The sequence below is a fragment of the Plectropomus leopardus genome, chromosome 19, assembly GCF_026936395.1.
Source record: "Plectropomus leopardus strain MGB_pleo_1.0 chromosome 19, ASM2693639v1, whole genome shotgun sequence".
Lineage (NCBI taxonomy): Eukaryota > Metazoa > Chordata > Actinopteri > Perciformes > Serranidae > Plectropomus > Plectropomus leopardus.
The window spans coordinates 26,249,459-26,271,285 of NC_142194.1; the positions used below are offsets into that span (position 1 = coordinate 26,249,459).

The 21,827-nt window shown below is 40.4% G+C and overlaps 1 protein-coding gene across 15 annotated transcripts in view; it reads right to left on the reverse strand.

Moving 5' to 3' along the window:
* shisa6b (shisa family member 6b) overlaps nt 1-21,827 on the reverse strand; it is a 175,904-nt gene that overhangs the window by 62,909 nt on the left and 91,168 nt on the right. For all 15 annotated transcript variants that reach the window (XM_088070037.1, XM_088070040.1, XM_088070048.1 and 12 more), the window contains one exon: nt 11,453-11,554. In XM_088070037.1, the coding sequence (XP_087926163.1) occupies nt 11,453-11,554 (102 nt within the window). The remainder of the gene's footprint in view (nt 1-11,452; nt 11,555-21,827) is intronic.

Sequence of the window (21,827 nt, forward strand, 5' to 3'; positions counted from 1 at the left end):
GTGTGAATTCCTCAATACCCAGAGATGGTCATTAAAGGACACCGAGGATTGCTCCTGACTTCTGTGAATGAGGGTGAAGAAATTGCAGTTAAAGGAATAGTTCACCCTTAAAGCAAAACATATTTTTCCTCTTACCTGTAGCGCTATTTTTCAATCTAGATAGTTTTGGTGTGAGTTGATGAGTCAGCCGTAAAATGCCTTCTCTCCAATAGAATGGAACTGAATGGCACTCGGCTTGTGGTGCTCAAAGCGCCAAAAAATTTTTTTAAACAGCATGTCTTCGGTTACTGTGAGCAGTTCCACGTAGGACCTATTTTCATTTCCACTATTTTCATTTTATTTTTCTCTTTTGTGATTTTGAGTGGGAAACAGCCATTGTTTTAACAGCCAACAGTCAGAGGTCATAGGCCCCATTACTCTGAAAAATGGAGGGCCGCCATAGTCTTATTTGTCCTGCCATAGTCTCAATGAAAGGAGCTTGACTGTTAATTAGGAGCGGTATTATAATATATACATCGCTGGGTTATTTAAGGCACAGAGATGAGCAGCAGAACATCAGGCACATTAAAAGTGAAACTAAACCGTTCACTCTCCTGGGCCTAAAACTCACTTTCACTTACAAAAATCTGCAAATATCCTCTCTCATCCATTGATTTGATCTGCTGTGAATGTATCAGTAGATCAGTTATCCACCTCAGGAGTGACATTGCTCCAAAGTCCCATTTTCAACACCATTTCTGCTGTTAGACAACCTAATTGCCAGAAAGAGAGACTGCATTGCACATTTCTGTAAACTAAAGATGCATTAACTTTGTCAACAACACTTTTATGAATGTGTGGTTAGGTTTAAGTACACAATACAACTGGTTACTAGAAAAGCAGGGACAGGTCAGTGAAATAAAACCCAGGTGTAATGGCTCATACATGCTGGGAATCGCTGCAAGGGGTTAGTAAAAACACCTGGCATCAGTGGCTCAAAAGCCCCTGAGAAACGCTGTGAAGGGCTGGTAAAAACATTTGAGATCAGAGGCTCAAATGCCACTGGGAAATGCAGCAAAGGGTCATAAAACACACCCTGGATTGGTGGCTCAGATGCTGCTGGGCAATGCTTTGAAGGGTGAGTAAAAACTAGGGATGTACAATATTGGATTTTTTGCCGATATCAGATATGCTGATATATAATAACTCATTTGGCAGATAACCAACATTGATAGGCTATATCCACTTTTTTCCTCAACTAATTTTAGTAATAATCAGGTCTCTTCTGTAGTGGAACTGATGTCATATTATGTATACTCTTATTGTGATGGCCTACCAGATGATGGAGACATAATGTATAGTGCCTTTCAATGTATGTAATATTTATTCATTGTGCAAAATAAGAGAAACACTTCAACTTTGATGTTTTGGACATGTTCATTTTGTCATATAAAAAATAAATAAATAAATAAAAATAGCTGTCATATCAGCAGAAATCAACATGTTGGCCAATTCGGATATTTCATTTTAAAGCCAATTTCTGTTAAGCCTATCATTGTTTATCCCTTGTAGAAACACTTGGGATTGGTAGCTGCTGGAAAACTGAAAATATCTGCAAGGAGTGTGTATTTTGAGAGAAATTGAATTTCAGTGCGATGGTTGTTTGTTTTTGGGATGACGAGCTGTCAGAGAAATGGGCTTTTGAACAATTTTCAGACTAATGGGGCTTTGGAACTTTGGCCCATAGCAACAATGGCAAGGCAACAATTTGAGCACCATAAGCTGAGTGCCATCTCGTTCCATTATATTGGAGCGAAGGCAGACATCTCTACCAGATATCTCCAACACTCAGTAACTCACACCAAAACAACCTAGATCAATGACAGCACTACAGATAAGAGGAAAAATATTTTTTTTTCTGTTGGGGTGAACTGTCCCTTTAAGTGTCAGCAAGTCATTCTTTACTAACAAATTTCTTTTCCACACCTCTCTACTCCCTCTGCAGCTCAAAGTGAATAATAAAACAAATAAAACAGGCACGTCACTTTTACTTTACCCACCAACACCCTGCTAACCTCTAACTGAGCACAGTATGTTTACCAGTAAAAATACAAAAACTCCTCCTTTCTGCTTTTACATACAGTAGCACAATTTCTCACCTCTGTCCTCATCCCAGCATCACCTGCATAATAAGTAGAAGAAGCTCCAGCTACAGGGCAAAGGACAGAGATGTCCAGCCATCCTTCCGCATTGTGTGCAAGAGAAATCAGTCTTGATCTCTCCTTCCGCTAATGAGTGCCACAGCCCCGGCCCTGCACTCTCCAGGACCTTATTAACACTTTCTTATTGGTTATTCCGCAGAGTGCTTAGCCAGCAGGTCAGCCGTGCCACCTCCCCTGAACCTGACCATCAATTTGTATGAGCAAGAACGCTTGTGCCCGATAGGAGCTTGCTGTCAATCAAAAACAGCCAATGAGCGAAAAGTGAGCAGCCCAGACGGATTTTCAGCCGCTAAAACTGATTTGGGGGCACAGATTGCTCCCTGAAGTGGGACCTGGTTTCAAAGTGTTTGAAGAGGAAGTCGAGGGAGGGAAGAGAAATCTTTGGTAGGAGAGCAAACGGTGATGTCGATACAGATTTCATTCTCAACTTCTCACTTCTTACAAGCTCAGGCAAACACTAACATCTTGTAAGATCATTATTAGGGGTCCACAGATAATTGGCCTGGCCAGTTATTGGGGACGATTATTTGTCATTTTGCAGATTATCTGTATCGCCGTTTTATTTTAATGATCGCAGATAAAATTAATTAATTAAAACATGAAAAGGAAGTCTCACAGAGGAACTTTTACTTCGTAAAACATCAGGGAGCTATTTTTATTTATTCATTTTTTATTCAAATTTTTGCTTGACTTACAAAAAAAGTTGCAGGGATCTTGCTGTATATGATGTTGAATGTTTCAGTTTTGATTAAACATTTGCTTGTGGCATTTAAAGTTTTGTGTTGGAGTTTGTTATGTTTCAAATTCTAAATAACAACAAAGATTAAATTTTTTATTGTAAATACATATCAGTTCCAAATAACAGTTATCTGTCTCATTAACTACCAATAATCGTATTGGCCCTGCAAAACCAACATCGGTTGACCTTAATAATTAGTTTTCAGTAAGATTATATGGGAGACTTTTGAGAGACTTCTTTGATGTGTAAGGGGGTCAACTTTTTTACTAAATTAGGGTTTTACATACAAAGCAATGCCCCTTTTTATTGAAAACAATCAAATGTAATGATACATTTTCATTTGCAAATTGTCATTACGAGAGAAAGAAAGAAAGAAAGTGAATGAGGTTTTAATCTCTATGGATAAAACTGAACAAGTAAAGCTGCCATCACTGTCGGGGTACTTCACTTGCGAATAAAAGGACTTGAGATTTTAACTGCTTTTACTGGAAAATGTGTGTGGGGAGTCTGTAGAACCCTTGAGAGAATGTAATCATAGAAATGCCATTGAGATGAAGGTTATAATGCACTTTTCAACAAAATCATCCGGTTTTAATAGATGGCTGGCAGTCTTTTTTACATGTTTGTGCTGTTCTTAACTCCTCCAACAGCAACTTGAAAAAAAAAAATGAAAAAGACGACCAAATCTGCAAGCCTCTGCTCCATTAAAAAAACAACAACAAACAAACATTGTGTATACATATACCAGTCAAAATGCCGCTTTTATTGGCATGTTTTATATTAAATTATGTTTTTGTATGATTAAAACGCAAGAACATGGGGCGTCGGGTGGCTCAGTGGACAAAGCAGGCGCCCCATAAATAAAGGCAATGTCCTTGCTGCAGCGGCCACAGGTTCGATTCCAGCTCGCCCTTTGCTGCATGTCATCCCCTCTCTCTCCCCCTTTCACACTTTCAATCTTCTGTTCTGTCTAATAAAGGCAAAAATGCAAAAAAAAAGTTTTTAAAAAAACAAACAAAAAAAAAACGCAAGAATGTTGCATTGCACATATATAATCAAGCGAGCAAGTACTGTTTTACATACAGACTGTGAAGATCAGAAATGTTTGCGTAATACGCAGAGTTGCACACTTTTGACTCAACAAATTCCACAATCAACTAGAGTATAGCGCTACAATCAACCCCAACATCCCTCCGTTCACTGTCAGTCTACATGTATTGACTTTAATGTTTGACATTAGGTTGATGAGAGGTGAGAGTGAACTAAAAGTGGCTAAGGCAGGGTACTGATATACTTAATTATTGGTAAATGATCCTTTTTATCCGTCAGCAGCAGTTTTAGTCACAGCGTGGAAAATTGATAAATTAAGCTGGTCAGAGCTAATCAGATCGATGGATGACAGGAGTGGTAGAGTGCAAGAACAAGGCTTTGCACGTCTCAATGAAGCCGTTACGATCTGACACACCACCGCACAGGGCCTGGCAAAATGCACAAGCCACCACTGAGTCAGCATACTGAACTGAAGGTGTGTGAGTGGTTGTTACACTCTTTGATTTGCTGCAAAATGTTTTTGCATCAGATTTTTCTCTGGTTTGATGATACATCGAAGCTATTCAGTGGTCACCCTATGAATCAGTTCCTGTCTGGGCTTGTTTTTCCTTGTGTACCTTAAACAACACCAAAGGTTTTTTTTTCACGGGCGGATGTTTTCATCTTCTGCCTCATCAGCCTGGAGTGTTGATTACACGGGCTGGGAAATGATGATACTGCCTGTGGGTTTGTTGTTCCACGGCATGTGATTCATTCGGAGGAACAGGAGATGACTGTTTCACAATCAGAGGGAAGTACTGAGACGTAGAGAGCGGCTTTTTATACCCTGTCATCAAGTTCTTCACAAAAAGGTAAACAAAAAGGACAAATTAGAGGCAAACAGCTGTTAGTACAACAGCAGAACCCTCTGATTGCTGTTTGCTTTGTTAGATCCCTTTTTTTTCCACAAGTCCTTTCCCTTGATAGTCCCTGCGGCCTCTTCGCAATGCGCTGTCGTACTGTACGGCTTGCTACATAAGGAGCACACCAATTAGTGGCTCTTGCACTTGTTAATGTGCTGAAATTGCACAGTAAATAAAAGTTCTGTGATAACATCCCCCACTAATTCTGCTACTACATCACCATATCCGCCATTCCAGACACATCATATTTATAAAAACAATAATTGTCTGCCATGAAAACCAATTTGACTTCCTCCATGGGGCAGAATTAAAAGTTGGGCTTAGCAAGGTAATGAAGCATGGCGCACGCTAAGTCAAGGATGGAGGCTTTGTCTGAAGTAATCACTTTGCCGGATGCTGTGGCTTGGCCGCGTTTCATATCAACAAGACTGACATATGGAAAAATAATTAAAATGGACGCATTCAACCAATAACAGCTGGTGTGCTGCATTTTTAATACACTATCAAATTTGCATGCCGGCTGTCAATCCACTCTCAGGCCACATATTCCAATCAATCAAGGTGTTAGAGTTGTAATCCAGCCACACCACCGGCAAGCGAGCTCAATCCCAACCACACACACGCTGAGCTTTTCTCTCTTTAAACACGCTCCGGCACACAGAAATATGTATGACAGTGATTTACAGTGCAGAGTTTTGCTCTGTGACAGTGAGAGAATATAAAAGTGCCCCGCACTTCTTCTGTGACAAGAACAATTAATATAAACCGAGCGATTGGGCTTCAGTCTGCGTAGGCTACAAGCGATGATGTGGTGTCGCGTTGCATCACCGCTGCCAGCAAACAAGGGAAAGCAAAGTTGCTCCGGCTCCCTCTTATCTATCTTCTGAGATTATGTTCCCAGAGAACTTTTTATACAATCACTGGCGACTCTGAAGCTTCAAACTGAGTTCTGCAGTTTTTACACCCAAGGCAGTGTAACAGTGCAGTCCCATCTGACAGCAGCACACAAACACACAACAGATCAGTGAGCATCCTCATTAGTTTGGCTCAGTTTGACAGAAGCCTCAACCTTGCTGCCTCCTAATTTTGGACAAGAGGACAACAGAATACACAGGAGCAAAGGAATGTGTGAGGCAGTGCATCGATCTGGACAGATGGCTGAGGGGACAGGGGCAAGGTAAGCAGCTGTGCATGCTAAATAAAGTTTAACTTTACGAAAAATACTGTCACTCAGGGAAAACACTAGGCTGGAGTTCAAAAATGTTGAGGGATTTTAAAAAAAAAAACATAACTAACAAACAAAAGTAACCCTGTGTTCTTTGTGCCATTAAATCTTGCCCAAAAGGAAAAAAAAAAAAAAGAAAACATTTACTCCAAATTCCCCAAACCACCTCTGCAGCCAGTATTTCTGGATGTTCATCACTGTTTCAACAAACCTGGGAGTTTGAACGAAGGGAGAACATGCAGGGAACAGATGGCAACCCACCCTCACACTACACCTGACTCTATAAAGTCGCAGAAGGTTTCAGAAAGAGTCATGGAGAAATGAAATGTTCCAACACAAAAAGCTCGTCTGCTGGTTTGTCAACAAAATGTCACATTGCTCCGCTCCATCTGAGCTGACGTGAACGCTCTGTAAGCTGGTGTGAAGTGGACTACATTATAAAATACCCATGTGCATGTGAATGAAACGGAGAAAAGGCCTCTCATATCTCTCTCTCTTACATGCTCCTCGATCTCCTCCCATAAAATGTAGCACAATGTGATGATTCATTCAGCATCCTACAACAGCACAGACCGCTGATATACAGCCACTACTGATGCTGACTGGAAGAGATGCATTTTAAACAAGCATGTGTGAAATCGATGTTTCCACATGCCGTGTTGAATATTTACAATAAGACATTAATGTGTGAATTTACTAGACATAAATGTGCTTCTACTGTATCTATAAGCCACAGATATGTTATATTTGTATGTTTCATATGATTACGTGTACATGAGTGACGTTGTTTTTATCAGGAGCAGGACATGATAGAGGATGGCTTGACATCAAGACGAGATGACTGCCGAGCAGACAGCAGCAGACCAACAGCAGGGGTTTTTGGGACGTTACCAGCTGTATTTGTAGAGACCAAACCAGGTATTTTAAACCAATACATGATGTTTTACAAACTCTAACAAAATAGTTTTTGTGTCTAAATCTAACCATATGTGAACCACAGCACTGTGACAACATATAGTTGAAAACTGAAACTTAAAGAAAGTTTCAACATAGACACTATATGCAGGTTGTGAGACACAATCACAACATTTATTCTGATAATTGGGTTGCTTGCCTATATTTAAATTTCCCACATGTGAAATAGTTTTTTTTTTTAACAAGATAAACAACATCCTTAGGCAAGCAGTTTTCAAATTCCTGATTCCTAACTGTTAGGAAAACATCATGTTTTGGCTTATAATACCCCCGTTTGTTGTTACAAACACAGTTGTACATGTCCCAAACTCTTGTTAAAACTACCCACTTTTGACGCTGCAAACAAAGCTGAAAATGTCCAACCTCCCACTGAAAAAATACCTGCTTTAGTTGCTACAGATGTGGCTGTACATGTCCCCAACTCTTATTAAAATAATACAGATTTGGTCACTACAAATGCAATTGGACATGTCCCATTCCCTTTTTAAAAAATATCCATTTTTGTAACTACAAACACAACTGGAAATGTACCAACTGGTTGTTTAAAAATGCCAACTTTTGTTGCTACAAAGCAGCTGGAAATGTCCTGGCCTCTCATTAAAAAAACACCCACTTTTATAAAACCGCTATAAAAACAGCTGGAAATTTCATAAACTGTTATTAAAAATGCCCACTTTTGATGCTGCCGACAAGGCTAGAAATACCCCAATCTCATTTTTTTCTTTTTTTCTTTAAAACTGCTTTTGTAAAAATGGCTAGAAATGTTCCAACCCCTCATTGAAAAAAAACCATGCTTTTGTCAGTACAAACATGACTGGAATGATCCTGACGTCCAGTTAAAAAATACCCACTTTTGTTGCTACAAATGCAACTGGACATGTCCTGACCTCTCCTTAAAAAGAAAAGTTTTATTCGCTACAAAGACAATTGAAAATGTCCCAAACTGTTACAAAAAATGTCTGCTTTTGATGCTGCAAACAAGGCTGTAAATTTCTCGATCTTTTGCTAAATAATACCACTTTTGTTTTTTTGCTACAAACACAGCTGAAAAACTCTTGAGCCCATGTTAAAAAACACCTTATTTTGTCACTACAAACACAGCTGTATATGTCGAACCTCTCATGAAAAATTACTTCCTTTTGACACCACAAACACAGCTGGCAATGTCACATACTGTTGTTAAAAATGCCCGCTTTTAACGCTACAAGCAAGGCTGGAAATGTCCTGACCTCTCGTTAAAAAAAAACGTTTTTCTCACTACAAAAAAGGCTGGAAATGTCCGCTCATAAAAACATAAAACAACAATTTGTTTTTGTCACTACAAACACAACTGGACATATCCCAGCCTCTCATTCTGAAAATACTCCCTTTTGTCTCTAAAAAATGATGGAAATGTCTGTTAAAATTACTACTAATTGGGACAATGATCTGCTGCTGTCTGCTGCTTAGCAGTCATCTCACCTAAGTGACTCGCCATCCACCATCAACAAACTCAGCTGTGATACATGTGATCTGAAATGTGTAACATACAAACATAACACATCTGTGGTTTTCAGCAACACACAATGCCCACATTTTATTCTGGCAACTGAGCTTGAGATAATTTAAGTCAGCTATGGGGTACAACAATTTTTATAAGGCATTTCGACAACACTGCTCCATTAATGATACATTTCCTAAAGCTGCCTACATTAAAAGCTTTTTTTAAAACTTTTCCAGTATAAACACACATAGTTAGAGTTAGTATGCAGTATGAAATTAGGACAAAGACGAAAACCTCATCTCTGTGTACCCTGGATATGGCCACAATAAGTTCATAACCCTTTTAAAAGGTTGCTGAAAGGCATTTGGGGAAATGTAGGACACCACTAACTAAAGTACAATTAAAGAGGGTAAGCTGAGGGGAAGGTTAGTACACCAAAAAGATACATTACAGAATAACTCTTGGACTGCAATGTGAGAGGCTGGGTTTTAGTTTCCCACCCTGGCGCTCGTGGCAGATCTCATTTAGAGTTCAGCACAGGGTTGTTTTGTACTTCGCAACACAGATGCGAAGCATCCAGCTGCTCTGACGCTCAGCAACACTCTCTGACCTCACCTGTCCTCCCCAAGGGCTGCACTGCAACACACACACACACGACTCGCCATATAATTAACAACCAAACACACTTTCTGCCTGTATAATTAAGCACCGTCAGAGACACCACGCTTACGAAAGCCAGAGGACTACATCATGACTCCTAAACCTTGTTCTGTCAGTGTAGCAAAAGCAAAAAAAAACAACTGAAGAAGACAACATCTGTTTCCAACTTGGTGTGGAAACTGAATTTTTCCACTGACCGACCAGTGAATATTTGTTCACATTCTTTTTTTTCCCCCAGCATTGATACTCTCTGCCAGAGCAAATCAAGCTGTGCAAACCTCTTCAAAAATAATGAAGCTCGGTATGATTTAAATTCAACCGCACTGTTTACTTGCTGTTAACCTTAACATGACTCCATCTCAGCACTGTGAGTTCACATCGGCCCACAGGTTCACCACGCTGGACACTGAAATCCATCTGCAGATTTTGGATAAATTCGCTGCCAGGATCAAGTGATGTATTTGTAAATCATTAAACCAGGAGCATAAAAGGCTTTGTGTGATCAAAAACACTGAATACACTGTAGGTAAGAGCAATTGATATCCTTCAATCAGTCAAGAAGAGAAGTGCTGTATTATGGAGCTAAAGCCATTCTGCTTTTTGTGCATATGAGTGCTTGTACAGAGACTATGAGAGAGCGGGGGAGGCTTGGTTAAACTGTTAGTTTCCCTCCACCACCCTGAAGTGATTGTACGCTCGTGAAATGCGAAAGATAATACCAAGCAGCAACAATACCCGAACCAAACTTCAGTCCAGGGTTTCATTGATTTTCGAATTCAATCCACAGTAATACCTGCCTCTGGGCACGAATGAACAGAGACGTTGGAAAGAAGAATACTGTTAAGGAAGTGCACATGCTTCACATACTTTTTTTTTGTGAGAAATCTTAGCGTCAGCAGACCCTTCCAAGATCTCAATCTGTCACGATTCATTTGTTTTCGCAGCAGAGGAATCAAAGGCTACCCGCTGCAAGAAAACACAGATTTCACTGCACAGATGCTGAACGCTAAACCATACCCCATGCTGTTGTTGTGACAAGTATATAGCAAGAGAAGCCGGAGTGATGCTGTTATGATCTTTGTACAGAGGAGAAAATCTATTTAAAAGAATCCAGGATTCATAAGACGTAATCATTTTTTCCTCATTTCTCATCTGGGCTAGAGATGCAGGGGGTGGAGGGGTGCGGTGGACTTCAGAGCAAATCAGAAGAGGGTTTTTTTCTGGCTGCATATGAATACCATTGTGAAATAGACCCCCTCTGGGGAGGAAAACAAAGGAAGCAAAAAGCAAGGAGAAAAACAGCTAATTTCATGTAAACATAAATACGATGGTTCCCCATTAAAAAAAAAAAAAAAAAAGAAGTGGAGAGACGCTTCCAGGCCCCTGCAGTTCTTTGTGCACTCAGAAACAAAGCTGTGATACTTTGCAAAAGTCGAACTCTGCTGGTGGAGAAGCCTGCCGAGCAAAATCTAAAATCTGAGCTGGTATTTATTACAGCACCAACAGGTCATCAGCTGCTGTGATTGGGATGATGAACAGGAGATCAGCAAAGAGGAAGTGGGGGAATACGGATGTAGCGGTGCAACCACATCAAATTTAAATCATGTAGACTTTTACTAAAGGGATTCAGCCGGCGTGAAACATTACAAGCACTCTCGGTCTGGCACAAACACATTCAATTAAACATTCGAAAGCAGTATCAGGTAAAGGAGTTCGCCTTGCAACCCCCGCGAGGTGACACACACACACACACACACACACACAGGGTCTGATTTGTGGAGCCCAAATGGATGGGAATAAATCACAGGAGCTCGGCCAACATGGCTGCATACTAATCAGTGTATTACCCATGGGAAAACTCTGCCCCCCGACTAATGCTGCATGTCTGTGTGTGTGTGTGTGTGTGTGAGTACGGAGTCACCTTCTCCACCCCGCCGTCGCCCATCAGCAGCAGTAAGTGTGTGTTGGCCTGTATTTAATTGCGAAATGCAGAGGCAGGAGTTCATGTGAATTGCTTGGGAGGGAAATTGAATCTGGAAACATTTCACCTCCGCCAGTGTCTTGTTGTTGATCACAAGTATACCAAGTGGAACATTACGCAGGTCGCTTTAGCATTCAGGGAGGATACGGCACAGTGTTCATAGATAAGAAGAGTTAATTCAATCTTGTGTGAGAGGACAGAGAAAAAAAGACAGGAAGAAAGAAAAGGTACTTTACCTTTCTGATGGCCTCGACCCAGCGTCACGAAGCCAGAGGAGATGAAGTTGTGAAGGTCAGCGCCTCCACTGCTGCGGACGCTCTCCTTCCCATAGTGGAGACCTGATCAAATATATACACACACAGATACAATTAGTCAAGTAGACATTAATACAGCATCAGTATTCAGATCACTTATAATTGGCAAACTAGCAGTGGCTAAAACAGTGGTTCCTGAGATGGGGATCGGGACCTGCCCGTGGTGGTGCAAGACACATCTGAGGGCTCACAAGAAGAGAAAAAACATGTATGTACATGTAAAGACAAAATTAAACAGTTAAACATTTGACTTTTTATGTCATGAGTTACTTGATAGTTTAACCTTGTCATCTCACACCAAGCACAGATTTCTTTAAAGATGGTAACATGGCAACATTTATAAATTGCACTACACTCATTGTGCATAATTGTCATGCAGAAAATTTGCATGCACATGATTCCAGCACCACATTTTCACATTATACTGGTGATTAACAGCACTGACTGAAGTAAATTAGGAACAAAAAAATACTATCGGGTTGACCCATAGAAGGTGCAACCAATGGCAATGTTCTGTGTAGTAATACTCAAACCAGAGATCAAAGATATGGTCAACCAGGCACCTAAATCAATTACAATGCAACTCAACTACCAACAGTTCTGTGTGCAGAACGCCCCAGCCAGTTTAAGTCTGCTTGCGGCGAAAGAGTAAATCAACTTCCAACCGCATTATCTAGATGTGTTAGTCTGACTTCAAGAAATTCAATTTCGAGTCTGACTAATATATTTACATGTATTTGATCAGCCATGACAGTCAGTCTCAGAAATAGCTGATCCTGTGTGGATCAGATTTAAATGTAATTGCTGCAAGATGGTTAATGTCACAAACAGCAACAGACAGTAATGACTACTGTTTTGCTGCTTTCTCCTGCTCCTCGGAAATATCACTGTATACTGTATATTACTGTACTTACGAGTTCCTCCAATGTCATAGTTAAGAGTGGGAAATTGGAAAAATCCTGATGATACCCAAGTTGGCGAGTTGTGACTTTTGCGTGATGTTTCCAGGCAGCAGAAATAGCAGAAAGCTTGCAAAATTTCCAAAAAATGACTGTCAAAAAATGTATTCATTTCGTTATTTTGTTCCTAGTAGCTATCATTTACTTTTAGTGTTTGCACATTTTAGTATATACATCTATTAGCTGTAGGAAGCAAGCAGACTTAACTATAAAGCATGTCAGGCGAGTATACTAACATTGATCACAATGTTATTTTATAACACCAGTTGCTGTGCTAAACTTACTGACAGACTGCAGGATACCACACAAGTCTGTATCAATCACTCATAAGGAGGCTATCCCAGCATAGTAAAGCTAATGCTAACCGTGTCACGTAGGTGAATGACAGATGCTAAAACACTTAGCTTCTTAGTCCGGAAGGTGTAGCTCAATAAACAAATACAGGCGTGTCTGCCTTTTTGTCTACTCTCGTCTGTTTGTTACCCGAATAGTTACGGTAACTAACAGACCACTTGGGTAACTTAATTGACAACAGGCTAAAAAGTTTTACATAAAAATGCTAATGCTAACCGATTTATCTAAGTGCATGGAATATGCTAGAACGATTAGCGCCTTATTCGGGTCTAGTTAAATAAAAACACACATTTGGGTGGTCTTACCGGGTGTCTACTTAGTCTAGTTAGTTTCCTTACCAGTTAGTTTCCGTTTGATAGATTCGGTAGTTTATTCCGTGTTAGCAAAACGTTTTAGCGCAAGTGCTTATCAGAAAGGTAAAGTCACTCTGACAGTCACAGAAAGACAGCTGTCAATCAAACATGATGTGACCACGCCCCCACATGCTAAGGACTTGAGGAGCCAAATGAGCTGGTTTGAAGTAGGTTTTTCAATTGAATTAAACAGTTATTTTCACTCAGATTTTTGTGAATATTTAATTTAATTTAATATTTAATTTAATTTAATTTTAAGACACTCAGATTTGATATCATACCCGCAACTTTATTTTTTCAGGTCAAATTTTTAGTGAATTTGAAGAAAAGTGACAAAAATACTTGTGTACGCTGTCAGTTTTAATTCTTAGAAAGACAGAAAATCAAAAAAATTGCAAATCAGAATCTGCCAAGAGGATTGCACATCAGTGCATTTCAGTAAGACTTACATGTCACATGACATACATTACCTGACAAAGTTGCTCTTTGCCTAAACCTCAAGTAGTTTTGGTCATTGGACAAGGACATTGTGCATGTAACGAGCAGAAATTGACATGAGCGTCCAAAACTAATGCTAGAGGGTTACTTAAAGCATCATAGACATACATCACCTATCATGTGCGTTAAGTTACTTAAGTTAACCAAACATGGTTATTGTAGCCCAAACTGTGTTTTTTCTAAAAGAAAGTTTAATTTGAAAAGATCCTCTTCATGTAACAAGCAGGAACTGACACATCGTCCCTGAGCATCCAAAACAGATGCTACAGCATCAGAGTTTTAACCAGCCAGTTCTCAATCCTAAACTGCCAAATCACTGCTTGGTCCGTGATTATGGCATCACGCATCAATGCCAAAAGTCATGTAGCACGTAATATGTAGACGTGAACAGCACTGACCAAGCAGCGATATTTGTCAAGTTGGGATGAGAATGTGGTGGTTTGACACATTAGGAGTACTGACCGTGGTACTATATTTGCAAAAGTGAGAACATTTTGTATTTCTCCTTTAAGATATATTTATTTTACTTTCCTCAGACAAAGCAAAGCATCAAATCTAAACTATTTGTCAAAATAGCTGCTGATTATTTTTCTGTGAACAGACCGGCCAATTCTTCAACCAATCATCTCAGCTGTAACCACAAGAATTCAACTTCAGGAGATGACAAGCAAAAGCTTGAGAACACTAAGCTTATATAGAGTCCACCAGAGCCCCTGTTAAAGATAAGAAAATTGTGTGTGGGCTTTTTTTCCTTCATGTTCTCAGTGGCCCCAGTTGTGTCTTTTTCTTGGTGTCAAATGGAGAACTTCCCTGTGGTGTCTTTCCCTCAAGCACAGATAAGAGGGGAAATGGTGGAAAAGTGAACCGTAACAGCAAACACAGCGCAACCAAGCAATATGTTTCAACCACCCACGTACCAATGCACTTTGAACTCAATCACACTTCTCCCTGCGCCTCTGTCATGGCTGCAGATAGACTATCTGCTGGGGTTATTTTCCCATTCCATCACACTCGTGAGTCTGTGTCTGACACACCAACACACGCTATTGTTGTCTTCCTTTGTCACCTTTGTCATTGGTAGGCCACTCCACGACCCACTGCGACAACCCTCGAATCGGAGAGACCCTTCAAAAGCAATCCCCTCCTTTCTCCTGCTCCCATTCCCAGCTCATTAAGGTGAGGTAGCATGAAGAGCCTGCAGGGGGAAGGCTACGCATTATGAATTTATCGTCCTTGATACAAAGAAAATCGTGACATTCACCTCAACGACGTGCCATGGAAATGAACAGGCGCCGCTGAGGATTCATATGGTAATACTTTTTTAATCAGACTTCTTCACTGGTCACCTACACCTCTGAATTACCTCGGAGAGTGGGGAAAAATGTGAATAATACGATAATTATATCATGAACCGGCCGGATGTGGTACTGTGCGGCTGGCATCGGGGAGGTTACCCGACTCCAAGGTCGATTAAGCTTTAACACAGCCGGGCAGGGGTAATTTACATGCCATACTGATTTTATAGCATTATCAGATGCCGATCTGCTGGAGTGGACGCGGAGCTGTGTACATCATCTCGATAAAGTCGCTCAGCTGGAGCTCGCCGTTGCATATCCTCATATCTTTATCATCCTCTCTCGGTCTGAGATGCGCGCTCTTTAAATGCCATCTTGGCAAATACATGACCCCTTTTCTTTTAACCCTGCCCCTGAACTCTCATGAAACTAATGGTGCAGTGCAGCAAGTCCTGATTCACACCAGACCATAATTAACAGGCGCTACTGCTGGAAAGAGATGCTGATGGATCCCTGCCTCCACACCTGAACCCCCCCCCACTCACACGTACACATGTACACCCATGGCGGGCAAAAGGTCCAGCTGTATAATAAGGGGCAATAATGAGATCTAGGGCAGGAGACAATTAGGCGGGGTCTCTCAGATGCTGAGGTTTAACACAGGTGCACTCAGGAGGAAGCTTCTATTAAACATGTTGATGCAGTCAGCATAGGAATGTTGTTTTTAACATGTGGGGGATGATTATGTGGCCAATGGGGAGCTGGCGAGGTCACAGCGGAGATGTTATACCTGCACGCTTTAACGATTAATTGGAGGGCGGTTGGAGGCAGAGGAGGGAGGTGTTTTATGTGTGTGTGCGGGGCGGGAGCGCTCGCTGAATGTGATTATAAAAGTGCCTTTTGGCGAATAATTAGAGTAATTAAATCACTGTTTTGTTATTTAGGCAGAACTTTTGCTCTCAGAGAGCGCACACACTGTAAAATCTGACAAGCTGCTTTTACTTGAAAAAATCCAGGAAACCAAATTGCCTTGAAAAATTTCAGTAAATATAACTATTAATCTTAATATATGTAAACCTTATATCTAATTCCTAAGTTAGCTTAAAATTTAGTTCTATTCACTCAATTTTGTGAAGTTGTTGCAACTAAAAAAGTGACAGGTTTAACCCTAAGAAAACCTGAGCAAAGGCAATGTGGAACTTAACAAGATACCCCCCCCCCCAAAAAAAAGTAAAACGACAAAATAAGTGCTGAAAAATGAATGTATTAAAATATATAGTAATTTATGTGACATTATTTATTTAATTTTATTTTTTAAGATATTTTTGGGGCTTTTTCATTGCCTTATTTCATAGGACAGATATAGCGTGAAAAGGGGAGAGAGAGAAGGGATGACATGCAGCAAAGGGCCGAAGCTGGACTCTAACCCGCGGCTGCTGCGGCGAGGACACAGCCTCTGTACATGGGACACCTGCTCTGCCCGGGCACTTTGTGACAATTTTAAATATAGTGTTATTAATTGTAATAGTTTTCTGAGCATTTTTCCCTTTTATATTTTTTTGGGGGTGTGGGGTGGTGGGTTCTAGTAATCCTCCCTTTTTTAAATTCAGTTTTAGCTAATTTTCTTGTCACTTTTAACTAATTTCTTGCAATTTTTGGGTCATTTCTTGCCAAATTGGTCATTGCCTTTTTCCTCATGCTTCTGAAAGAAATCAAACAAACCAATACAGGTTTCAAAGGCTCAAACAGCTCGTGAAAGGCGTCTAACAACTGCACAAGGAAACTGATGTTGATCCAGGTTTCAAAGGGTTCATGAAATCAATCTTTATTAATTTTAGCTTGGTTTAACTAAACCAAGTATACTGTGCGATATATATCTGCATGCTGGTTGCAAACCAGTAAATCATATTTGCATTTTTAAAACACGTTAACAAAACAGAACTCGTAGATCTCCTAATTCATCACTGGCAACATCCTCTTTTACTGAAGTCGCTGACATTATACATTATAAAAAAACAATGTAATTTCACTTTATGGGTTTTTTTGGGGAGGAGTTTTTCCCTCACGCTAAGACTAAGACTAAGGACAGAGGGATGTTGTATGCTGTAAAGCCCTCTGAGGCCAATTGTGATATGTAATAATGGGCTTTATAAATAAAATTGACTTGACTTGTCATTTATAGGTTGCAACAACTTAATAAAATCAAGTGAATACAGCTAAATTTCAAGTAAACACATTTAAACGCAAATTAAGATTTATAGTTATCTTTACTTTCCTTTTTCAAGGCAATCTGTTTCCAAGATTATTTTAAGGAAGATTAACTCGTCAGATTTTACAGTGCGCACTCGTATACACTCACACACACACACACACACGGCCACACACCCAAATTGTGCTTTAAAAATATCTGAAGGTCATGTCAAAGCTGCTAAAAAGCTGGAAATGTTATTCTATCATCACGACCTCTAATTGTCCACAGCAGCTGACCTTTAAGCATGGGAGGCTGCTCATCTCAAACTAAATGAAGCGACTGCTCAAATCCCTCCAGTACTGTATAGGAGCCCAGACACTTATAGATGCTGGCTGAAGGTTTTTCAACCTCTGAACGAGCATACACTCCAACGTTCTGATTCCTCTGGTGCGGTAAACACAGCGCCCCATAACTCATAATCCAATTTACCTATTCTTTTTTTTTGTTGCTAGAACTGCTATATAAGGAGTAATTGTTTTTTCTTTGGTTTCTGTTGAGTAAACTGACACAGGGGGGGGGGGGTAGCTCCTCTCTGCACTACCTGAAAACTATATTTCATCATTCTGCGCATTAAGAACACGTCAGAGAGGAAACCAAGCAACAAAAAAGGGAGGAAAAAAAGGCAAATCTTTGCCTGTGGTGCGCGCTAAATAAATCAACTTCATCTGAGGAGAGCTGTGGGCCAAACTGCATTACTCAGAGAAGCGGTTATTGTTTACTTTAACCAAAGGCGAACTCCTGTAAAGGTATCTACTCCTCCCTTTCAAGGTCTGCTCCTTGTTGTGGCCGTGGGGCGCTCTGTGTTTACACCCCCGACCTAAAAGAGGATCTGAGCCCACAACAATGCAGAGTGGATGCAAATAAAAATAGCAGCACTTGCGCTGGTATCATATTATGCTGTCTGTACTGTTTTTGCTTTAGGGCTGTGTTTTTTTTTTTTCTTTTTTTGAAAGGGAATATATCGTTCTAAAAATGCAGGGGGAAGTTTTGCAGTGCACCAAGGGTACCATGTCACAACACAAGGCAATGTGGGGGGAAATAAAGAATAAATCAGCATGTATTTTTAGAATTGAGCCTAAACAAAGCTCAGAGGATGAAAGAAGTTTGGTGAGGATGTGATTACCGCTGAGAGCGACTGGGCATCATTGCATGCTGAGGATCAAAGGAGAAATGGATGTTATTCCCACTCTTGACACAAGTTGATAGGATCCTCTTGGGCCCTTTAGCCACTTGCTTTATGAGGTCTCTCCACCTCATTTAAAAGTGTCTCAAAAAGCCTCTGGATGTGGAGTGTGGTGATGACTCCAGCCGAGGACCCTCTCCTTAAGAGGCCTGCCTCCCCGCTCTGTGCCAAATGCCCATTTAGGCGCACATGAATATGCATTTTCTATGAGAGCGAGCCGGTTCCCTCTCCTCAGCACCTTGGAGCCCGTTAAGGCATCGAGCGGAGCTCCCAATTTATATGCACACATTAACCACGCTTTCACCCAGGCTGTCACTGCCTTTCATGTCCAAGCCCATCAGGACTGCTGTGGTCCCTGATGAAAGGGGGGCCTGGCTGTGGTAGACTGAGCTGAGCCCGAGTTGTGTTCTCTTTGCAGCAATTGTGTGCGAGCAGGCAAAATCGCCACAGCCGAGGAGAGATAGACAGATAAAGTGACCTTTACTTAATGCATGCAAGGTTGCGCTGCCACATGCGTATCAGCCGTGTCCCCTGCACGCCCGGCGAGTGACCATTAGACTAATGCAGCCAATGAGTGAGGGAGACAGGAAGTGAATGAACAGCAGACTGCGGTCGCGACCAACGCTGAGCTGCGAGAAAATGTTCCCAGCGTTTGATAGGTGGCAATGTGGCAGAAAGAGGCCAACTTTACATGACACACGCGGGTCTGTATGCCCAAATAAAGCTGAAAGTATGCACCCATCTATTATTTAGAGAACAAGACGCAAAAATATTTCCGCTGTCCTGTTGCTCCGATCAACCCTAACAGCTACATGAAGGGTGTCCAATGATGTTTCAGGAATGTTGCAGCAGCTCTGTCATAACCTGCAGAGGCCATTAAACATGCAGTTGACCCTGGACTGCATACAATAGAAAGTCTTAATTAACCCTTTTAAACCTGAGCAACTTGGTTGGATTTCTTTCAAAAACATGGGGAGTAAGCAAGAGCAATTTTTCTCTACTATAATAATCTCAAATAAAAGAATATTGTAATTATAAATATAGTTTTCTGGACATTTTCCCCTATTTTATTAGATAATTTTCTAATATACTCCCCTTTTTTTAAACTAATTTTTAGGCAATTTTCTCATCCCCTTTAGCTAATTCCTTGCAATTTTTCTGTGGGACATTTCTTGCCAAGTCGGTCATTTCATTTTTCTTTATATTTCTGAAAGAAATCAAACCAATGCGCTCAGTTTTCAAAGGGTCAAATAGCTTGTGAAAGGCATTTGAAAGACAATTTTGGAATGATCTTTCTCCCGACTTACATACAGCACCTTTAAGTGAGATTTTCCAGTTAGCAATGCTGCTCAGTTACAGCAAGGTTCTGAGGAAAACCATGCGCATTGATAGAGAGGTATTATAATTTAAAATGATGACACTGTTAATTTTCCTGTTGACTTACTAAAGAACTATAAGGACCCTGGTTTGGGTCTTTTCAAAGTAGCACAGAAACCACACACTCTATGTCCTTATAGGATGGATTTTTCATGTACTAAGAATGATCGATATTTGCTATTCTGGATGAAGTTTACTGCTTTGTGGTGGAGGGAGGAAGTACGGAACAGGATAGAATAACATACAAATGTATTGTCTTTCTTATGTGCAGAACACGCAGTGTCATTTCTGTTTCATGAGCAAAAGCAAGATAGAGGTTTTTCTGTATTCTGTGTCCTTCATAGAGTATGTATTTTTTAAAACTACTGAAATAATACATAAAGAAACAAGGGATCATTGTGCTCATCACTGTCTTGTGAAAAACAGGAATGTCATGAAGCACTGGTTCCCAACCTGGGGGTCAGGAACCCCACTGGTGGTCACAAAAGCATCAAAGTGGGGCTTTTTTTATTTTAAGGGATGTAAGAAAGCTTTTTTGGTTAAAAAAAAAAAAAAAAAAGAAAGCCTCACTGAATTAATCAACAAAAAAGACGCCTATAAGACCTCTACATATGTTAAAAGTGAAGAAAATGTAATAACATACAGAGAATCTTATAAAAAGGTTTGTAAACCTACCAGGAAAACTCATATTTGAGGCAACAGTCACACCCCAAAATTCATCAAAATCGCTTCCAAAAACTTCCTGCAGTTATTGCATTCGCTATTTAGGTTAATTATACAGTTTATCTGTTGTTCTGTACTGTTGTCATGCACTGAATATAATGTGAATTATTCATAATAATGTCATTTAGCCAGGGGTCATCAGTTACTCAATCACAGAGAAGGGCTCCCTTAAGGAAAAAGGCTGGGAAACACTGCCAGAAAGGGAAAATGAGTCCATCGGTTTCACTCAAAGATTCAAAATGTGCAGATCTGGAGATGTGTGTTTTTGTTTCACCCCATAATGCTTCTGTGACTCAGGAGGTAGAGTGGTCATCCACTGATCAGAAGTTCAGTAGTGTCTGGCTCTGGCAGTGTATATGTGGAAGTGTCTTTCTGTGTGATACTGAGCTCCAAGCCGCTCCAGATGACTGTGTCATTGATGTGCGAGTGTGTGTGTGTGTGTGTGTGTGTGTGTGTGAATGTTTATCTGATGAGCAGGTTGCACCTTGTGTGGTAGCCTTGGCCACCCGTGTATGAATGAGTGTGTCAGTGTGTGAATGGTGCTTACAGTGTAAAGCACTTTGAGAGGTCGCTGAGACTGGCTTTATAAATGCAGTTCATTCCACAGAAATCACATTCTCCTTGGTGTATTAAAGGGATATACAACTTGCTTTGCTGGCGGGCCACTTCTGCAAAATGACATGAAGCCAGGGGCCAGTCGCAGCAGCCGCATACAGTTTCTAGGATTTAAGAACGTTTCTAGGACTTTAAGGGGTTTCTAGGATTAAATCATGTTACTAGGATTTTTGCACTTTCCTAGGATATCAGCAGGTTTCTTTAATGTTAGGACATTTCTTTGAAGTTAGGACATTTATAGGATATTCTGATTTTTATAGGATTTTAGGAGGTTTCTAGGATTCAAGGATATTTCTAGGATTTTTGGACATTTCTCTAATTCAAGGACATTTCTTGGACATTAGGACATTTCTAGGACATTAGGATATTTGTAGGATTTATGGAGGTTTCTAGGATTTTAGGACATTTCTCAGATTCTAGGAGGTTTCAGTGGTTTTAGGAAATTTCTGGGATATGAGGATGTTCATAGGATTTTAGGACATTTGTCAGACTTTAGGACATATTTCAGATTTTAAGACATTTCTAGGATTTTATGACCTTTCTAGGATTTGAGGACATCCCTCAAATTTTAGGACATTTCTATTATTTGCAAAAGTATCTAGGATTTTAGGGTGTTTCTAGGACTTAAGGGCATTTCTAGGATTTAAGTCTATTAACAGGATTCCTAGGATCTTATGATTTTTCAATGA